The sequence below is a fragment of the Terrapene carolina genome, unplaced genomic scaffold (assembly GCF_002925995.2).
Source record: "Terrapene carolina triunguis isolate 2854851 unplaced genomic scaffold, T_m_triunguis-2.0 Scaffold67, whole genome shotgun sequence".
Classification (NCBI taxonomy): domain Eukaryota; kingdom Metazoa; phylum Chordata; order Testudines; family Emydidae; genus Terrapene; species Terrapene triunguis.
In genome coordinates, this window is record NW_020664418.1 from 50,487,353 (window position 1) to 50,506,768 (window position 19,416).

Below are 19,416 nucleotides of genomic sequence, written 5' to 3' on the forward strand. Positions count from 1 at the left end.
CCCCCCCACAGCCCAGCCGGCCTCCCGCTGCACACAGCTCTCCGGGCCTCACACCCCACCCCGAACCCGCCTCGCCCCGGGGAGCCGCGGCCCCGGCCCGCACTCACCCTCCTGGAATTTGGGCTTGGGGTCCTGCTTGGGCGCCATTTATAAGTGACTCTCCCTCCTCCCACCCCGCCCCTCCCAGCGGGGCCTCGCCAGCGCCGCCGCATTATAACGGCCAGCCCCGCGCATGCGCGCCGCCGCGCTCGGCCTGCTGGGATTTGTAGTCCGGTGCGGGCTGAGCCCCGCGCCACGGGCGGGCATCGCTGGCATTGCCCAGCCAGCGCCTCCCCGGGCAGGAGATCCCGTCACCAGCGGCCCCCAGGGGCCCGCCCCCGGCCGGGGCTGTCTGCCCTGCCCTGCCCTAGGGAGGTGCGCATGGGTCCGGCACTGCTCCGGCTCCTGGCTTGCAGCCCCCCCGCCCGCTGCTCGTGCGCCCGGGTGCACCAGTGTTCACAACAGCGCCTGCCTTGCACGGCCCGTGTTCCGCGAGCCGGAGCCGAGCCCAGGCCTTGAACCCGCGCGGGCTGTATTTAACCGGGTCCCGGGCGAGAGGAAAAGAAAAGCTCACGCCCAACGTGGGGCTCGAACCCACGACCCTGGGATTAAGAGTCCCATGCTCTACCGACTGAGCTAGCCGGGCGCTATACAGCCTGTTTGCTCTTTTCTCCAAGTCACAGTGTGTCTCCCTCTGAGCTGTGTTCCCTGTGCCACTGCCCCAGGCGGATTTGGGGACAGCAGGGCAGGAGCGTTAGGCTGTTACATAAAGCCAGGTCCGCGCATTTGTACAACGGGAACGTGTTGCCTTTTGCTGCCCTGCGTCTCCGGCTGCAATGCCGGCGCCCTCCCGTGGCTGGCTGCAAGCCTCCGTGCGGCGCAGTGACTGGCCGGGGCCGGGCCGGGGGCCAAGGGCTGCTGCTGCTGCGGGGCGCTGCCCAGCCCGGAGAGCGCCATTCCCACGGGGCGGGTTCCGGAGAACGGACCCGCTCATCTCTCAGCACTAGGGTGACCAGATGTCCCGATTTTATAGGGACTGTCCCGATATTTGGGCATTTTTCTTATATAGGCTCCTATTACCCCCCACCCCCTGTCCCGATTTTTCACACTTTCTATCTGCTCACCCTATGTCGGCGCTGTCAGAGGCTCTGCCAACACATGGCGCTGCTCCGGAGCTGCCCGTCCTCAGCTCTCCTAGGAACAGTCACTCATGGAAAATGCCCGGGCACCGGGGCCAAAATACCGCTGGTTTGTTACACGGCCTTGACGGCATAATCGCCAGCCTGCTTCACACAGCACGGCAGACGAGGGTTTCCTCTTAAAAACAGTCCACGCTGCAAACACTCCTTCCGAATAGCAGGATGCATGAAACTAAGCTTCAGTTGATCCATCTCTGACTGAGTCAGATGCTCGTCCGTCTGCACTGACCTAGCACACTGTCAGAGGAGTGCTAGGCTTCAGGTGCTGAAGAGTTCCCAGTTTCAGACACAAAAATCCCTCTGGTGCCTCAGAAACCGAAGACTTGCATTCATAATCAATCGTGAGAAATTGCAAATTAGGTCCAAACTTTGTGTTCACCCTGTGTATCCCTTTGCTCCCAAAATACATCTGGACTTCTGCTTTTGTTATTATTTTTACATTCATTGGATTAAAAGGAGTATTTGGATTTCTAACATGGGGTGAGCTAGGATCAGATTTTTCATGTATTAACCAGCACCAGTTTGAGATCAGTACTGTTAGACAATAAGATGTAGGGGCCAGGGGACTGGTTTGACCATTCACAAGCACAGGCACAACATTCTGTGACTGTGAAGTCCACACCAATGGGTTAGTGAGTACAGAGTGTATGTGCCCGGTCCTCACCTAAACACTGTTTTTTAAAGGTTGCCAGATTTGCAATCCTGGGGCGACTTTAATTTGTGCCAATGCTCTCTAATATTAAGCCTCTTCTACACAGGTGTATGTTGATGTGCTTCATATTTTAAATATTTCCAATAAACATTAAAAAAAATTAAGCCAAAATGTAAATACCTTAAGAGATGAGCTATTCAGGTGTTGCTGGCTGTGTGGGCCAGAATAGTGGTAGCAGGGTGCAGGTTGCAGACTGGGTACATACCATACAGTTTTGCCAGATAACATCTCACTGGGAAAACTTCCTCTTCCCCTTGCCCTTAGTCAGCTATTCAGCCCATTTTGAGGGACCATCTTATACAGTAACAACAAGGAGTCCGGTGGCACCTTAAAGACTAACAGATTTATTTAGGCATAAGCTTTCGTGGGTAAAAACCTCACTTCTTCAGATGCATGCAAAGCTTATGCCAAAATAAATCTGTTAGTCTTTAAGGTGCCACCGGACTCCTTGTTGTTTCTGTGGATACAGACTAACATGGCTATCCCTGATACTCGATATCTTATTCAGTGCTAACCTGCTCTTGCTGCCCAGAGAGCCCAGTGATGTCAAAATATACAAAGACTAATGAACCTAGTAAAAAAAATCAGTTCCAGCAGTGAATCCAAGATAGCAGATCTAGAGGAAAGGGATCCATTTTTCTCTCTATCTGCACTGTGCAATGCTGGTCTCCAGGCTGAGCCTCCCTGCAGAGCTCCTCTCCCATCGCTACAAAAGCCTTCGCTAAGGAACTGGAACCCAGCAAGCCAGAGGGCAGGTTAGGGAGGTTGGCAAGGGGTCTGCTTATGGAGGACTCACAAGTCCAAAGCCCTGTGAAAACATGCTGAGTTTCCCTCCTCCCCATCTCCTTCCCTAGCATACATGCATGCTGGAGTTGAGCATTCCTCTTAACCTTTCACTTTGGGGACCTAATCCAACCCAGTGTGCATTGTGCCATGGCTTTGGTGCTCATTTGCCTGATTGCACGAGCGGCTTACTTAGCCAGGGGGCTGATTTCTAGGGGGGGCAGGGGGCCACGGGGGAAGGTGCGGCGGCGGTCATCTCCCTCGGCCCCGGGATGCGGCGAGAGCTGCTGCCTGGGGGCTGTAACACTCCCTGCCGTGAAGCAGCGAGCCACCTGCCCACCAGGCCTTCCCAGCCGACCCAGAGCTGATTTCTAGAATTTGGCAATAATCTATTATGGGTTGAAAGCTGAGTGCTGCCAGCGGAGCAAAAAAACCCCAAAAAAACAAAAAAAAAAACTGCCCGCCGCCCTCTTTCAGTAGTTGGGCTTAGCATGCGGGTGCTGGGTGGGGTTAGTGGCCTGCAAAATACAGGAGGTCAGACTGGATGACCTTGTAGTCCCTTCTGGCCCTGAATTCTATGAATCCAGGCTCTGAACAACACCCATGCACTGTGCAGGCCAGGGCAGGATTCAGCCCTGTGATTCCACAAATACAAAATAAACACATTCAAGTTGATCTAAAACAAACAATTTGGGGAGCAGATCATTTTAAAAAGCAGCTTTTTATTAGCAGTTTAGTGTTGAGCCTTCATTAAATAGCACAAGAAGCAGCTTGTAAGAATGGCACACGGGTCTGGCTATTTACAGGTCATTCATGTTTTTGTACAAATCAAGCCTAAAGAACCACTTTAAAAATAGTTCATACTTTGCTGCCCTTCTGTGATAAAATTATCCCCATTTTCTTAGGCCAGTGGGAAAGTTTATAAATCATCTTTTAAAGTAAAACCCTTCTAAAAATTAAAGATTCTGGTGGAGCTGATGTCAGTTTGCCAAGCCGCGAAGCTCTTTGGGGCAAAGACTGTCCTTGTTCGGTGTTTATACGGTGCCTGATCCATGGCTAGAGCTCCTAAGCACTGCAGTAATACCAGTAAAACACAAACAAATCCTAGGACTAATACAGTGTAAACGGCTCGCTCTGAGGTGGAGCTGTCATGTTGCTGACTTCAGCTTGCCACACAGAGCAAAATAACGCATACAAATAAATATGCACTTTACCATGATTCATGTGAAGACTCACATTTAAGACAACACATTTTGTATTTGGGATGCCAATGAAGCCTTTGTACCCACTGTGCTCGCACTGTGCCCATAGCAGAGAAAAGGTGCCATGCTGCGCTGAAGCAAATCCAGCCGCCCCTCCAGATTAAGGGGGAGATCTCTTTGCCAGGGAAGAGTGATCTCACCATGCTCACACCTGTTCAGCCTGGCTTTGGAGCTGAGGAGACAAATACCGTTTTATGCGTGGCGGTCGGATGATAATGTCACCCCACGTTATCAAAGCCCAGTTCACGCGCACCTTTCCCACCTTCTTCGCTAGAAATGGTGCGCGGGGGAGTTCATTTCTAGGGGATCTTTGTCCTTCCTGAGCCTTTGCAGTCACCCTGGGCGGCTGGCGCTCCTAGAAGCACATTGCAGCCAGTTGCCTGGAAATGCACCGCCAATCCCATTGCTAACCGACACCTGGCTCTGATAGTACCATGGGCGGTGCCTGCCCGAGGTCGGTGCAAGCTGTAACTGCAAATCCCCTTCTGCCCGCAGCGAACGAACCACGTCCCTAAGAGCTGGTGCTTTCCACCCCCTTCCTTTCTTTACTCCGCGCCGGTGCCGAGCCGGCGGAGTGGGCAGGAACTTTTGGGTCTCCTTTGGCCCGCAGCCGAAGGGCTCGGGCCCGGGAGCGCACGGGGGCTGCGCCGCGGGGCCTGGGTCCATGCCAAGAGTCGTCAGGTCAGCACCGTGTCTCCTGCAGCTGCCCTGGAAGCCTGGCTTCCAAGGTGGGTCCAATGCGCCTTCCCGGGGGCTGCCGCAGCCGCTCCCCCGAGGGTGCTGGGGAATGAAGGGAGGGTCACCCGGGGCCAAGGCTCCGCGCCCTGGCTCCCATCCTCCCGCGGCCCCGGCACAGCTCCCGGAGCCGCCGGCGGAACTCGGGGCGCAGCAGGCAGTAGAGCAGGGGGTTGAGGCCGCTGTTGGCGTGCGCCAGGCACACGGTGACGGGGAAGAGGTAGGCGTGCACCAGGTAGTAGGCTCTGCCCCAGGGCAGGGCGCCCAGCTTCACCAGCACGCCCCAGAGGGTGAGCGCCTGGTTGGGCAGCCAGCAGAGGAAGAAGGCCAGCACCGCCATGGTGACGGCGCGGGTGACCCGGGAGCCCCGGGGCCGGGCGCTGCCCAGGCGGCGCAGCAGCAGCAGGTAGCAGAGGCCCAGGGTGGCCAGGGGCAGCACGAAGGCCAGCGGGATCTTCTGCAGGTCGGTGGCCGCCAGGTTGCGCACGAAGGCGTCGAGGCTGGAGCCGGGGCGCCGCGGCCGCCCCCGCAGCAGCAGCAGCACCAGCCCGTGGCCCACCGCGCCCAGGGCGCACACGCCCAGGTAGCCGGCGGCGATCAGGATCCGCAGCGCCAGGGCGGCGCGGGCCGGCACCGCCACCTCCTGCAGGGTGCGGAAGCTCGGCCGCTCCCAGGCCGAGGTGTTCGGGCGCCCGCCGGACGCGTTGGCGGGGCCCCCGTCCGGCCAGGCCGCCCCGCCGCGGGCTGGGCACATGGCCTCGCCCGCCGGGGCTCTGGGAGGGAGCGCGGGCGGGCGGGCGGGTGGGGGGCGCAGCCTAGACGGGCTGCAGCCGGGGTCGCCCCCCGGCCCCGGGTCCCTCGCAGGGCCTGGGGTGAGTCCGGCCGCTGCCGGGGAGGGGCCGGTCCGAGCGCAAGGCTGGGCGCAGGGGCCCGCGGCCAGGACGGAGGACCCCGGCTGGCGGGTGGCCGGCTGCGAGGTGCTTTTATCGGGGGAGCAGCCACGGAGGCGCCTCCCCTGGCCCCGGCGATTGGCCGCAGGTGCCAGGCTGCGGGCAAGGAGGGCGGGCTGGCCCGTCCCTCGCCGCCCTCCAGCCCCTGGGTCGCACGGAGCTGTCCGCGGTGCTGAGCCTGGCCCCTGCGGGCGGCTCTCCAGGGAGGCGGCTCGCCGCCCGGCTCCGGGGAGCCCAGCACAGCTGCTGCGCTTGGCTGATGGCTCGGCTCCTCCAAGGGGAAGGGAGGTGAGTCAGTCTGCCAGCGCCGGGCTGGAGCAGGGACTAGGGTGTGGGGTGCTGCCCCGCACGGGCCCTGGAGGAGACCCGCCGCGTCCCGGGGCAGGGCTGTTCCCTACGGGATCGGGGCAGGGCGCTGCGCCTTGCGGGGTTGGAGCGGGTGAGGCGGTTCCCGCTGCTCGCTGGCTGGCCTGGGGGCACCCGCTGGAGACCATCAGCAAGGGATTAAAAACCCGTTCCTAGGGGTCTGCTTCTCCCCTTCCCAGCGCAACCCTGGGTCACTCCGCGCCCCGGCCAGAGGCCACTTCCCGCCGGCTGGAGGAAAACAAACCCACCCGGCAGTTTCCAAAAGGGCCTGAGCCTCGTATTACCGCCAATGAAGCCCGGGTGCTGTCCAGCCCCACATGCGTGTGCTGCTGGGTCACAGGGACAAGGGTCAGACACTCCCCCCAACACACTGTCACACCCTCACACACAGAGGGATTCACACACACACACTCCCCCCAACACAAGCTCTGATTCCTGATCTATGGATTATGTATTAATTATATTGATTACTTAAGCATTCCAGTTATCCCTTGGAGGGTTGACAGGTTCTTGTCCCAAGAGCAGGCCCAGTATTATTGAAATGACTGTGTAGCTGGGAACCCAATGGGCACAGGTGGGCACACTCACACTATGGGAACTCTTCCCTATTTCCTTGTAGCACAGTCACACTCACTCTGTCTCCGGAAGGTGGATAGAGATAATACAGAAAGTACATCTGAACATCCATGCTCACACCATCCCTTCCAGAACAACCTGCAATGCTAGCCATTATCTTCCTCATCACCGTCACCTTCCTCATCTTCATCAGTGGCCAGCATTCTGGCCCCTCCCAAGGACTACATCTCTCTGTCCTACCGCCCCTAGGCTGGGATGCAACTTGTATAATGTGTCACACTGAAGCCACTATGTCTAATGCATATTCAATAGGGATTCCCCCCTCTTCCCTATTTGTATTACCTCCATCTACTAATGTTGAGGTGTCCTACTTTTTTAGGTTAGTATATTAATGATTTCAACTCATTATCATATACGTCAGCTCATTGCCACAGCACTCTTATGGTTGGATGTTCTTTCCAAAACTTTCCAAAAGCTGCTGTTAGCTCATGTTTCTGTGGTTGGCTGATGTCATTATGGACACTTAGGGTACCTCTATACTTACCTCCAGTCCGGCGGTAAGCAATCGATCTTCTGGGATCGATTTACCGTGTCTTGTCTAGACGCGATAAATTGATCCCAGTTCGATCCCGGAAGTGCTCGCCGTCGACGCCGGTACTCCTGCTCCGTGAGAGGAGTACGCGCAGTCGACGGGGGAGCCTGCCTGCCGCGTCCGGACCCGCGGTAAGTTCGAACTAAGGTACTTTGACTTCAGCTACATTATTAACGTAGCTGAAGTTGCATATCTTAGTTCGAAGTGGGGGGTTAGTGTGGACCAGGCCTTACACTTGACTTCCAGTTCTCTAAAACTTAGGGGTGACCATTGGGTCGTTTATCTGTGCCAAAGTTCATAGGCCTCAAGCCTCATGCTAACTGCTGAAGCCAATGTCTTACAGGATACAGGCCTGTAGGTTTCTTGTGTTACTGCTGAATATAATAAAGGTGGCATAATAAAGGCAAGGCAATGAATATAGTAAAGGCAATTTCACCCCCACAAATGGACACACTCATGTACACACACCCAGACACATTCCCCCCAACACATGGCACACTCACACACACAAACGGACACACTCACATACACACAGAGAGAGAATTTAAAATAAGAAAAGTGTGTAAAGAAAGACAATCCCACTGGTAACCCGTCACTCAAATGGGCCCCAGCCCAGCCGCTTGCAGGAAAGGTCTGGCTGGGGATATGAAAGGTCTGGGGCGGAGGGGACTTTTCCCTTCACAGAATGAGCCTGTCCAGATTCTAGTGTTCCCCAGGCCTCTGGCTTTGCCTTAGTGAACCCCTTTCCGTGAGAATGGATGGGTTATTGGAGAGACAGGCACTCAGAGGGCACAGTGCTTGGCACTGCCTGGCGAACAGGGGGCCAGCCCTCTCGCTCCTCTGCCTTGAGCCCATTCTTGGCCAATCTCATGAAACACCCAGGGGGCAAGATGGGTTGGATAGGGCTCTGGGACATTGCCATGCAAAAGGGAGAGGGGCCAAGGCTTTGAGGGCCCAACTGTGGGTGTGAATCACACGGCTCCTTCCTCCCCCATCCTAAAGAATGGACGGGGTGGTAATATTGCTGGAGCAGCCTCTGCATAATGCACAGGCAGCCTGCCAGGCTTCAAGCTGCTCTAAGCAAAGGTTAGCGTGTAACAGGCCCTGTTCCCCACCAAGAACCATCCCTGTGCCAACCCACCTCCTCCTCCAAGCGTGGTTTCTATTTATTTTGTGTCTTCAGTTTGATACTGATTTCAAATATGTATTATTAAAAACTAAGATAAAACTCCAATACATCTCAGGTAAGAGTTTAATCTAGCTATCCTGCAATCAGAAGATTCTGAGTGGAAAGGGTGATTTCTATATGATTGTTCTGTATCAGCGTTGTTCATACCTAGTTCTTTGAGATTAAGACCTTACCACAAGCTTCAAAAAGATCCGAGATCTCTCCCCACCTCTGCACATGTCGTCAGTGTCAGGCTAACCAACGCTTTTGAAGCCAGCATGAGATCCATTTGTTTCCTCATGCAAAATTATAACAAACAGCACATATTTAACCCTCGGTGCTTGTTAACGTTTGCTTTGTAAAGCACCTGGATGGCAGCATAATAGGGATGCCTGCTTGCAGTCGCACTAGATTTCCCTGATTGCTGCCTCTCGAGATCATATCATGCGTCTGTGTAAGAGAAAATCCAAAGGAGATCTTTAAATATTAATGTAATTTGCATGGTGAGACAAAAGTTTGCGATTGCTACTAATGTTTCTTATCATAGATTAAATACTATGGTGACTGGTCATAAATACCATAGGTGGCTAGATAGTTAGCGAGAGAGAGCATTGTATACTCCTGGGGGAAATTCTGCACCAAAAACCTTCAAAATTCGGTGCACAGTGTTTTAAAATTCTGCAAAATTCTGTCAAAATTCTGTCAAAATAACACAATATAATCAAGCCAGTTTCAATTATTTTGGTAATTTATTTCAAAATACAAGTATCTCTGTAGCAATATAGACAACAAAAAAGATTAATTACTAGGCATATTAATACAGAACTTTAAGTAATAATTCATTTAAACTATGATACAGAAACATATTTCCTGCACCCCTCAGAAGCAGTGCAAAGGCTTGGGGGAGATGGGGGTAACAGAGGAGCTGAGGGAGAGGGAAGGAGCCTGGGAGTGAACTTGGAGGGTTGTTGGGTGTCGGTGGGAGAAGTACGGAACAGGTTTTTTTGGCGGGGGATTATTAGGGAGTTGGGGAGCCTCCACCATGCAGACACTGGCTGACCAATAGCCTCTCCCATTCAGTCAGGCACAGCTGCCCCGTCCCCATGTGTCCTTGCACCTCCTGTCCCCATGTGTCCCTGCAGCCCCCTACCCTGTCCCCACGTGTCCCGGTACCCCTCTACACCCTGTCTCCATGTGGCCCTGCAGCCCCCCTCTCCATCCCCAAGTGGCCCTGCAGCCCCAACCCATTCATCCCCTGGATCAATGTTGTCACCCCACTAGCTCCTGACCCCACGCCCCACCCTGTCCCCCCACTAGCCTTTCTGAACCCCAGTCTGACTCCCCAGCATCCAAGTGTGCCCCGTGCTGTCCATCGGGTGCCTCCTCACCTGACCCGGCTGTGAGGAATACAGCCTCTCCACCAGCTGGCTGCCGTCTCTTCTGGTGCCACAGCAGCTGCTGGGGGGCAAAAGGTGTAACTGCACCGCCTCTCCAGCAGAATCTATATTCTGCAGAGAAAAAAATCTGTGGGGGACATGGATTCTGTGTGTGTGTGTGCAGTGGTGCAGAATTTCCCCAGAAGTAATTGTAAATATGCATTTTCTGTATTGTGAATGAGGTGGGGAGGGAGATTTCCTGGTAAAAAATAAACAATAGTTCATAATTTTTTTTGTCAAATCTATGACAAAGCATATCTGTTAAAGGCAATTTTAATTAACCTTCAACCACTCCATTGTGAGCAGTTTTCCCAGCCTGTGCAAGGCTAGGCCTGCTCAATACTGGGGTGAGTGACATCTGACTAGAACCCAGGTGCTACAGACAGTGGTGTTGGTGATTCATTGGTTGGCATGCTTCCTACTGTGTTGGCTCTGACCCAATATCCCAACCTGATGTTGTTGGAGGACACAGGAGGGCCTGTCCTGCTGGAGATGCTGCATTATGGATGAACGATAAAAGCAAGTGCCTGGCCATTAAAACACCCATCTCACTTTCTGCAAAGTAGGGATGTGTACCCAGCAAATTTCAACAGAAGTAAATATATTCTGCCTAACTTAGATTCCTTCTGCAGTTCACTGAAGAAGTTATTCTGAACTTGCACACCCCAAAAAAGTGCAGAAAAAAGTGTGTAGTCTCTCTGGAAAAGGGTAGCTGTCTTCCTCCAGTTCAGAAACAGCGCGTTTCAGTAGCAGCGATTTATGGCAAATTTTCAAAAGAACTCAGCACACACAATTGTGGCCAGATTTTTAAAAAGAGTTCAGCATACTAGGTGTGTTGAACTCTTTTGAACAACTGGCCACAATGTGGAGGGGAGGGCGGATTATTCAGGGAAAGTTGGTCCTTATTTAGATGCTTAAATGGGATCTGAGCTCTTGAAAATCTGGGCCATAGAGTTCAATCCTTCCCAGTGCTAAGTACTACCTGTGAAGGGCAAAGCACCCTCACCTTCCACTGATCCAGCTCCCATTGCCTGATTCACTCATAGTGTGTAAAAGGTAGAAACCCTACCTGATAAAAAACTATCTAGACTGAACCTGTAACCATGTGTGGAACAGCCTCAGATTGGGCTCTTTACCAAAACACAAGCCCGCTATTCTTTAAAATATTACACAAGCACTGAAAGAGCTCTCACATGTGACATAGCTTGAGCGTACCAATGTCGATCTGGATATTTCTAGGGTGCCCATCACTCGGTTAGCTTTTTGGACACGAGTGATTCATATTATAAGGTTAAAATGACTGTAAATTGACACATTAGTGAAATCAGGCACATTTATTTAAACAGATGTCTAATTATCCAACTGTTTATGGCTAAACATTTATCAGGCTTGTTGTAAAATCTCTCCTTGTGGTTCCTTTTTTTTCTCTGGACCTTTTCTTACATTTCAGTCATCAGTCAAATAAAAGACCCAAACAGGCACAAAGGAAAAAAGAGTAGCACAAAGAGAAGTTTATGGGAAAGCTACTGGACATCTAATACAGTTTAGAAATATGTGACCCGGGTTTCAGAAATGCCATATTTTTTTCAAGAGATATCCAAATACATAGTTTGAATTTCTAAGGGTATAATTAGTTCCACATTTTTAGCACGATTGGTTTGTAAAATATCAGTGACACTAAAGCAGCATTGCTTTACTTGATAGATAGATATTGTATTTTACCTTATACCTAAGCATCTATTGATCAGGCTTACACAGACTGTGATTGTTTGGTTCCCCCACCAGGTGTCATGCTCACTGTAAAATGTACCTTAAAATGTGATCAGTATTATTTTCAAAACAATATTCCTGAAAATCAGAAAGGCAAAAGGGGCCTAATTCTGCTCTCAGATACATATCCAACCCCAGTGTAACTGAAAATAGGTCCTTTAAAGTGAGCAGCGTGACGCTGCATTTAGCCTGGGGTAGCTGAGAACAAAATTTGGCCAAAGTGTGGCAAACATTTTCAATGTGTTTCAAAATGATCATAAATCTTTTTCTTTAAGTAAACATGAAACAGTGGGTGCATTTTCAGAATTGCCCAGCACAGATCTAATTCTGCCCTCACTGAAGCCAGAATTGAGCCAAAGTTAAGTGCGCTCAAAAATCTCGTTCATTGTGTTTTTGCAGCGATTCCCATTTGCTGGAACATCAGCTTTTAGGGGGAAATTCACCCTGTGCAGAGGGCCAGAATGTCTTATTCAATAAGTTAATCCCTAACAGACGGGATCTGTCAGTCAAACCCAAAGTCCTGCTGCTTCACCTGACCACTGACTTTGCCCCTGCCCCTGCTCCAGTCCAGCAGGGATTCACTCAATTTCTTCTTTAAAAAATATTTTAGTGTATTGCCTCATTGTCAAATAACCAACCATGCATCTGCTGCCTTGGCTTGGTCATTCCCACCCCGCCTGCATGTAACCAGTTTTAGTGCAAACACACAGAGCCAATGGTTCTCAACCAGGGATACACATACCCCTGGGGGTACACAGAGGTCTCCCGGGGGGTACATCAACTCAGCTAGAGATTTGCCTCGTTTTACAACAGGTTACATAAAAAGCACTAGCCAAGTCAGTACAAACTAAACTTTCATCCAGATAATGGCTTGTTTATACTGCCCTATATACTGTACACTGAAATGTAAGTACAGTACTGTATTTCTATTCCAATTGGTTTATTTTATAGCTATATGGTAAAAATGAGAAAGTCAACAATTTTTCAGTAATAGTGGACTGTGACACTTCTGTACTTTTATCTCTGATTTTGTAAGCAAGTAGTTTTTAAGTGAGGTGAAACTTGGGGGGACACAAGACAAATCAGACTCCTGAAAGGGGTGCAGTAGTCTGGGAAGGTTGAGAGCCACTGGGTTACACTACTGACTTCAAAGGAGTCACTCCAGATTTACTCTGCTGGCTGAAAGCAAATCTGGCTCACGTACATTGAATTCTTTCATGTGTGCCCTCTCTGCTCACCTCTGCTCTGTAGAGCCCCCGGCACAGGCAAGGGGATTTGGGGTGGGGGCAGGTCCAATGTGTACATGCCACAGAGCGAGGGGGCGGGGGGAGCAGGAGAGAGCCCTGTCGTACGCTTCACCAGCATAAGTCCCTGTGAAATTTAGAGATGGCTCAGCTGCCTGCTCACTAGTTCTCAGATGTTTCTAACCTTTCATCTAGGTACAGTTGACAGGATATTTTTTATGCAGAATAAAATGCTAAGTTACAATGCTCTTCCCTTTTAGGGTAAGTATTACAGCAAAGGGCAGTGTTTGCAAAAATTATAAGACTTCCAATTCGTCTTTGGCCAAAGCACTGAAAATTTCAGCGTAGGCAGTGAATGAGCCAGCAGCTGCAAGGCGTGGAGCATCCCTGAGCATTGAGGTGGCTGTGCTCCTTGCAAAGGGCATTCAGCACCTTGCAGGATCAGCCCCCATAGCGGGAATGTTTATTGGGCTTTAGCGCATTATTTTAAATTCAGTGAGGTTTTTAACCATAATTTTATTCCTCTTTATTGTTTGCAGAGAGAGTAAAGAGCCTGATCCTAACAATGACGAGACAGTGAGCTAAGACCTCTGCTTATTGTATAACTGGTCCACTTTACTGTTCCCTAGAGTTGCCAGCTCTCCTGGTTTTGCCGGAGTCTCCTGGAATCGGGCTCGATCTCCTGGAGGCTCCTGAAGCCAAACTGGAGATTTTAGACTGCTAAAAGTCCAGCAGCGCAGAGGGGCTAAGGCAGGCTCCCTGCCTGTCCTGGCTCCGTGCCCTCCTGGAAGCGGCCGGCACATCCCTGCGGGTCCTGGGGAGGGTTAGGGGGCTCCGCATGCTGCCCCTGCCCTGAGCGCTGACTCTGCAGCTCCCATTGGCCAGGAATAAAACAAAGCCCCAAATATTGGGACTGCCCCTGCTGGAATGGCTTCCTGGGGTTTATCATCCATAATAACATGGCCCATTTTTGACCCGCGTGGCTAGTCAGAGTTGGGGGGCCTGGAGGCAGAAATCAGTGGCTGTCAGGTATTTCTCAGATGCGGCTTTATTTATTTACTAAGATTGTACAAAGTCGCAGAAGGGATCAAATAGCAGGAAACAGCTTCTTTTGCTGACAGCCCCAAGAGCATTCTTTTCAGGCTTCACCCCGATCCCAAAACTTCTCCCCAGGTTTCTTCCACAGTCAGACACCATGCTTACAGCTGCTCCTTCTGCCCATCGGTCTGTCTCCCGATCTGCTCTGTGTTTGTGTGTGTTCTCCCTTCACACACACACACACACACACACACACACACACACACACACACACACACACACACACACACACACACACACACACACCTTACCCAAAACAATACATAGCAAAAGCCCTCTGCCCGCTCATTCCAAAAACTCCTGTGTGCACTCACAACCCCTTCTTGTCTTGGGGGAGGGAGGCCTTGTGATTAATTTATCCAGTTACGTTAACTGAAGGGTGCGTCCACACCCAGTCTCAAAGATGTTTGCGATCTAAGCAGTCACCAGTACCTTTCAGCATAGTAATAATAATACAGGAGAGCATACAGCAGGCCACCACTGAGACCAGGGCCCTGTTGTGCAAGGCGCTGTACATATGCATAGTAAGATGTAGTCTCTGCCCCGAAGAGTTTACCCCCTAGATTGACAAAACAAACAGTAAGGGTAACTTGCCCTGGGTCACTCACCTAGAGAATGTGCTGCACAGCAGGGAGTTTAACTCACACCTCCTGGGTGCCAGTCTGATATTGATGTGGATCCCAGCCTTGGGACAGGATGACGGTTTCATCCCACTCTCAGAAATAAGATCCAATACTTTCAGACCATCTGACAGACCGTGCTCCCCCTTCCCCCCACACTGGTGGAGGAAGAGAAGCTGGTTAGCATTATTTAAATTAATCCTGTCTTGAGTTCTAAGATCTCATTTCTGGCGACCTTGCGCCAGAAGTGCCAGACTTCTTGGAGAATGTTAGAATAAGACCAACACACTGTAGTGGGCAGATGGGCACAAGTTGGAGCAGACTTTGGGCTTCTCGAACTGACAATGGGGCATCTAGTCTGCAGCGACTCCCAGACTCTGGACAGCCCCTCAAAGATGCCCTCCCCCCTCCTGCCCTGGGCAAAGCATAGCCCAGGGGCAGCTCAGAAGCTGGGCCAATGTGTATAACCACCTGTCCCCTCTCAAGCAAGGTCTGCTGTGTACCGCAGGGATTAAAGGGACAGTCCTGACAAAGTCTTCACTTTGCATCTCAGTCTTTACTCGTTTTTTTTTAAATGATTTCCCGTGAGGATGTAAGATCCAGGGAGCTGAGGCTGGCCTGGCCACCCTACCGGTCTATAAACCAGTGACTGCCGGGGGGTTACACTTACATCTCGGGGGCCGCACGTTCCTGTTCACTCCTGCAGCAGGAGGGACGTCCATCTGTCCTCCCTGGAATGGGACCATGGAGGCACCACACTGAAATCTCAGTCCACCCCCCCCCCCCCCCCACCCCGGGGGGGACGGGGCCCAGGGCTGCCCAGAGGGGGGGGCAAGTGGGGCAATTTGCCCCAGGCGCCCCCGAGAGAATATAGTATTCTATAATATTGCAACTTTTTTTTACGGAAGGGGGTCTCCGAAATTGCTTTGCTCCAGGCCCCGTGAATCCTCTGGGCGGCCCTGACGGGGCCTCTCGGGACCCCCGGGTAGTAGCGCCCAGCTGCCGAAGGAAAGGCCCCGGGCCCCGGCAAAGGACTCCGCGAGGGAGACCCGGGGAGCGCCGGCGGGTGCTTCGCAAAGCCACCAGGAGGCTCCCTCGCTCCAGCCCGAGAGGCCGGGCCGGGGAAGGAACCGCGGCGGCGGGGGGGCCCGGGGACTCGGCGGGGAAGGTCTGAGTCACTCCCGGCGCTTGTCCTGCCCCGTGTGCGCGGGGAGCAGCGGCCGGGACACACTCATTCCCCCCGGAGCCGCGGGGCGTTGGGGGCGCGGGGAGTTGGGGGCGCGGGGAGCTTGGGGGGGGACCCCGGGGGGGTTGTTCCCTCTCCGCCGGAGGCGGACGGGCACCGCGCGGGGCGCCCACGCTGACAGCCCGGGGCACACGCAGAGCCGGCAAGTGCCAGCCCGGGGCCCCGGGGCGAGGACTGGCCCCAGCCGGGGCACGGAGGCGTGAAGGCGGCCCCCCGAGCGGGCTGGCCCTGGGGCGCCGAGGCGAGGCGGGGACATGCCCCTTCACCCAGCCCGCCGCCGCCCCCAGGAGAAGTGACCCCCCCGGGCCGTGCCCAGCATGCCAGCCCCGCTCCGGCGCCTCCTGCTCCTCGCCGGAGCCCTGGCCCTGGCGGGCTGCGCGGAGCAGCCGGGCGGAGCCGCGGAGAAAGGTCTGTACCCCGCGGGCGGCTCTTTTGTTTGCAGCCGGGAGAAGCCGCTGCAGGTTTTGCACCCGGGCGGGGAGAGGGAGGCAGGCGGCGGGGGGCGAGCTGGCTCCCCGGGCTGGCTGCAGCCCTGTTCTCCGGCGGCTGCAAGCGGCTGCCCCGGGGCGCGCCGGGCGCGGGGAGGTTTGCAGCGGGGGCCGCTGGGGTTTGACAGCTGCACGCGGGGTCCCCCCAGGCAGAACCCGGGCTGGGAGCCCCGGGCGCTCTGCTCCTGCCCGCGAGTCCCGGGAGAGCTATTTCTGGCCGGGCCGGTCATTGCAACAAGGAACGCTCCGCCAGCCGGCGTGTCTGGGGTCAGCGGCCTCGGACCGCCCGGGTGCGGCGGGAGAGGAGGCAGTGAAACCAGGAACAGAGCCCCGGGGATCCGTTTACGAGCGACTGAACCGTGCGCTCGGCAAACAGTGCTTCTGTATCCTGGGAAATTTCCCCAAAGCTGGGAATTTTGGAGTCAAACGTTTTGAATAGGGTGACCAGATAGCAAGTGTGAAAAATCGGAACGGGGGTGGGGGGTAATTGGCAACTATATAAGAAAAAGCCCCAAATATCGGGACTGTCCCTGTAAAATCGGGACATCTGGTCACCCTAGTTTTGAATGAAAATTCCCAATTTCCCAAGTTGAAACATTTGACTCACAAATTCCCGGGTTTTGGGTAATTTCCCAGGATATAGAAGCACTGTAAAAAAACTTGATCTGGGGATTTTTCACCAGGTTTGGGAAATTTTTAGCGCTAGGTTGGGAAAAGTTGGCATCACGATATAGAAGCACTGTTGGCAAAGACCTAGCTGCGGGGCAGATGGAAGGGCCCCGGGAAGCGGTGGTGCCCGCTGACCCGGAGAGGAAGGGGCATTTGTCTAAACGCCCCCCTTTCTCCAGCATTAGAAGTCCTGTAATGGACCCCCAGCAGTAAACAGGTACCAGGAGATGGGAAGAATCGTGAAGGCTGGGAACTTTCCTCCTTAGAACCATAGAATGGTAGGACTGGAAGGGACCTCGAGAGGTCTTCTAGTCCCATCCCCTGCACTCAAGACAGGACTAAGTATTACTTGGCCCAGACCAACTCCTAGAGAGTCCCCAACAGCCATCCAGAGCCAGGACCCTCCATCACTCAGATTAGAGATGAGTAGAGACAGAGGAGAAACTAGTGCAGATGCCAAAGAAGTCAAGAGGTTTGGGGAGATCCACTGGTATACAGCGTGCTTTGGTACCTTCCCCTGGTGCAGGTGCCTTGACTGGGTCATACAAGTGGAACTACTGTACAAGCCTTTAGTCACCACATTTATCACTAGGGGGCAACTGTTTACCTAAGTAGACTTTGTCTCAGAAATCACATCCGCTGCACCGTGATTTTCCTGGGCAATCTCAGCACACTTTTTACTTTGTCCCTTTTGGTGTGACAGGCATTTTTTTTATCTGTAATATATATTTATAAGGACTGTTTGGTGCTTGCAGTATTGACAGACCAAAGGATCCATATGTCTTTGAGGCCGGTGTGCTGAATTGTGTGTCCTGTCCCTTTTATAATGGGTACTCCTGGGGGAATTCTACGTCACTGTGCATGCGCAAAATACATGTCCCCTGCAGATTTCTTTGCTTCCCTGCAGAAAAATGACTTCTGATGGGGAAGCAAGGGGAAGCTGCAAGAGCGGTCACATGCCCCTCCCTGTCAGCGCAGGCAGATCGGTTTGGGTGCCCGGAGCAGCTGGTAGAAACATAAATCACCACCGGGGCCGGGGGCATGGGCAGTCGTGCGTGTGAGAAAGAGTGACACTCGGTCCCTCTTGCTCACTATTGCGGCATGCTCGGCGTGGAGGGGCAGGGCTTTGGGGTGTTTCTGAGAAGGTAGGAGGGGGCAGGCTCTGTCCCCTCAGGCAGAACAGAATAGATACTCCTGGGGGAATTCTACACCACTGCGCAATGCAGAATTTTGCAGAAATTAATTTGCCTGCAGAATTTCCTTTCCCCCACAGAAATGGGCTGCTGCTAGCTGCCACTAGGGGCCACTGGACCCAGCAGAGCCCAGCTCCAGGGCCAGATTAACCTTTTGTGGGACCCCATGGAGGCAATGGAGTATGACGTGGGGAGGTCAGTCCCCAGAGCGAGGGGCCAGCGAGGGGCAATGGGGCGGGGCATGGCATGGCAGGGGCGGCCCCGCTCCGCCCAGTGTGAGGGCACTATTTACAAACCGGCAGTTGCCCACTTGGCCCTGTGCTGCCTGCATACCCCTTCCCCTCAGGGGTGGGCCCATGCTGTGCCACACAGCCCCCCAGCCCAACACACACACACCCCTGACTCCCTATGGCCAGAGCCCCCCTGGACCCACTATGCCCAGTGCCCCCCCCAGATCCCCACACACAAATGCAGTGCTCTGCACCCCACCCCTGCCCAGCGCCCCCCTGCCCACAGCCCCACCATGACTGCCCAGCACCCCCCCCACACAGAACTCCCACTCCCTAGTGCCCCAACACACACATATTCCCCGCCCCCTCACAACCCAGCACCCTCCCAGGCCCCCAAGAGACCCACCTCCCCCACGCCCTGCCTCCCGGCCGCACTCACCGGCCCTGCTGGGAGGTGACTGTCTGCTGGGCTGAGCCGGCAGCACAACCAGGGCTGGTCCCGGGGCCGGGAATCACTCCGGTCCCTCGGGAATTTTAAAAATTCTGTGGTTAGGTGACGATTTGTGGCTTCTTTGGAATTCAACTCTGGGGGAATCAGAGTACACTTTCCTGGAGTACTGGGCTGTATTATTCATGTTTTCTCTGTCAGGTGGTTCTCCAAATGATGGAGAACATAAGAATGACCATTCTGGGTCAGACCAATGGTTCACCTAGCTCAGTATCCTGTCTTCTGACAGTGGCCAGTGCCAGATGCTTCAGAGGGAATGAACAGAACAGGGCAATCATCAAGTGATCCATACCTTGTTGTCCAGTCTGAGCTATGGGCAGTCAGAAGCTTAGGGACATCCAGAGGCTGTGTCCTTGACCATCTTAGCTAATAGTCATTGATGGACCACATGAACTTATCTAATTCTTTTTTGAACCCTGTTATAATTTTGGTCTTCACAACATCCTCTGGCTATGAGTTCCACAGGTTGACTGTGCATTGACTTGCCAGAATTTATGCTCCTTTCTATTTTCCTCAGTAGGATTAAACTTCC

General features: G+C 53.5%; 2 protein-coding genes and 1 non-coding gene across 4 annotated transcripts in view; 1 reads left to right on the plus strand and 2 right to left on the minus strand.

Annotated features, from left to right (window-relative positions):
• The window catches only part of MORF4L1 (mortality factor 4 like 1), a 39,616-nt gene extending 39,437 nt beyond the window's left edge, over positions 1 to 179 (minus strand). For both annotated transcript variants that reach the window (XM_026648412.1, XM_026648410.1), the window contains exon 1: positions 108 to 179. In XM_026648412.1, coding sequence (XP_026504197.1) covers positions 108 to 147 — 40 coding nt within the window. In that variant the 5' untranslated portion in view covers positions 148 to 179. The remainder of the gene's footprint in view (positions 1 to 107) is intronic.
• Positions 180 to 612: 433 nt separating this feature from the next.
• Positions 613 to 685, minus strand: TRNAK-CUU. Its single transcript has one exon. It is a non-coding gene; the product is annotated as a tRNA-Lys (tRNA).
• A 15,177-nt stretch (positions 686 to 15,862) lies between these two features.
• Positions 15,863 to 19,416, plus strand: part of ADAMTS7 (ADAM metallopeptidase with thrombospondin type 1 motif 7) — a 95,879-nt gene continuing 92,325 nt past the window's right edge. Inside the window, exon 1 of the mRNA XM_026648472.1 lies at positions 15,863 to 16,204. Coding sequence (XP_026504257.1) covers positions 16,114 to 16,204 — 91 coding nt within the window. The 5' untranslated portion in view covers positions 15,863 to 16,113. The remainder of the gene's footprint in view (positions 16,205 to 19,416) is intronic.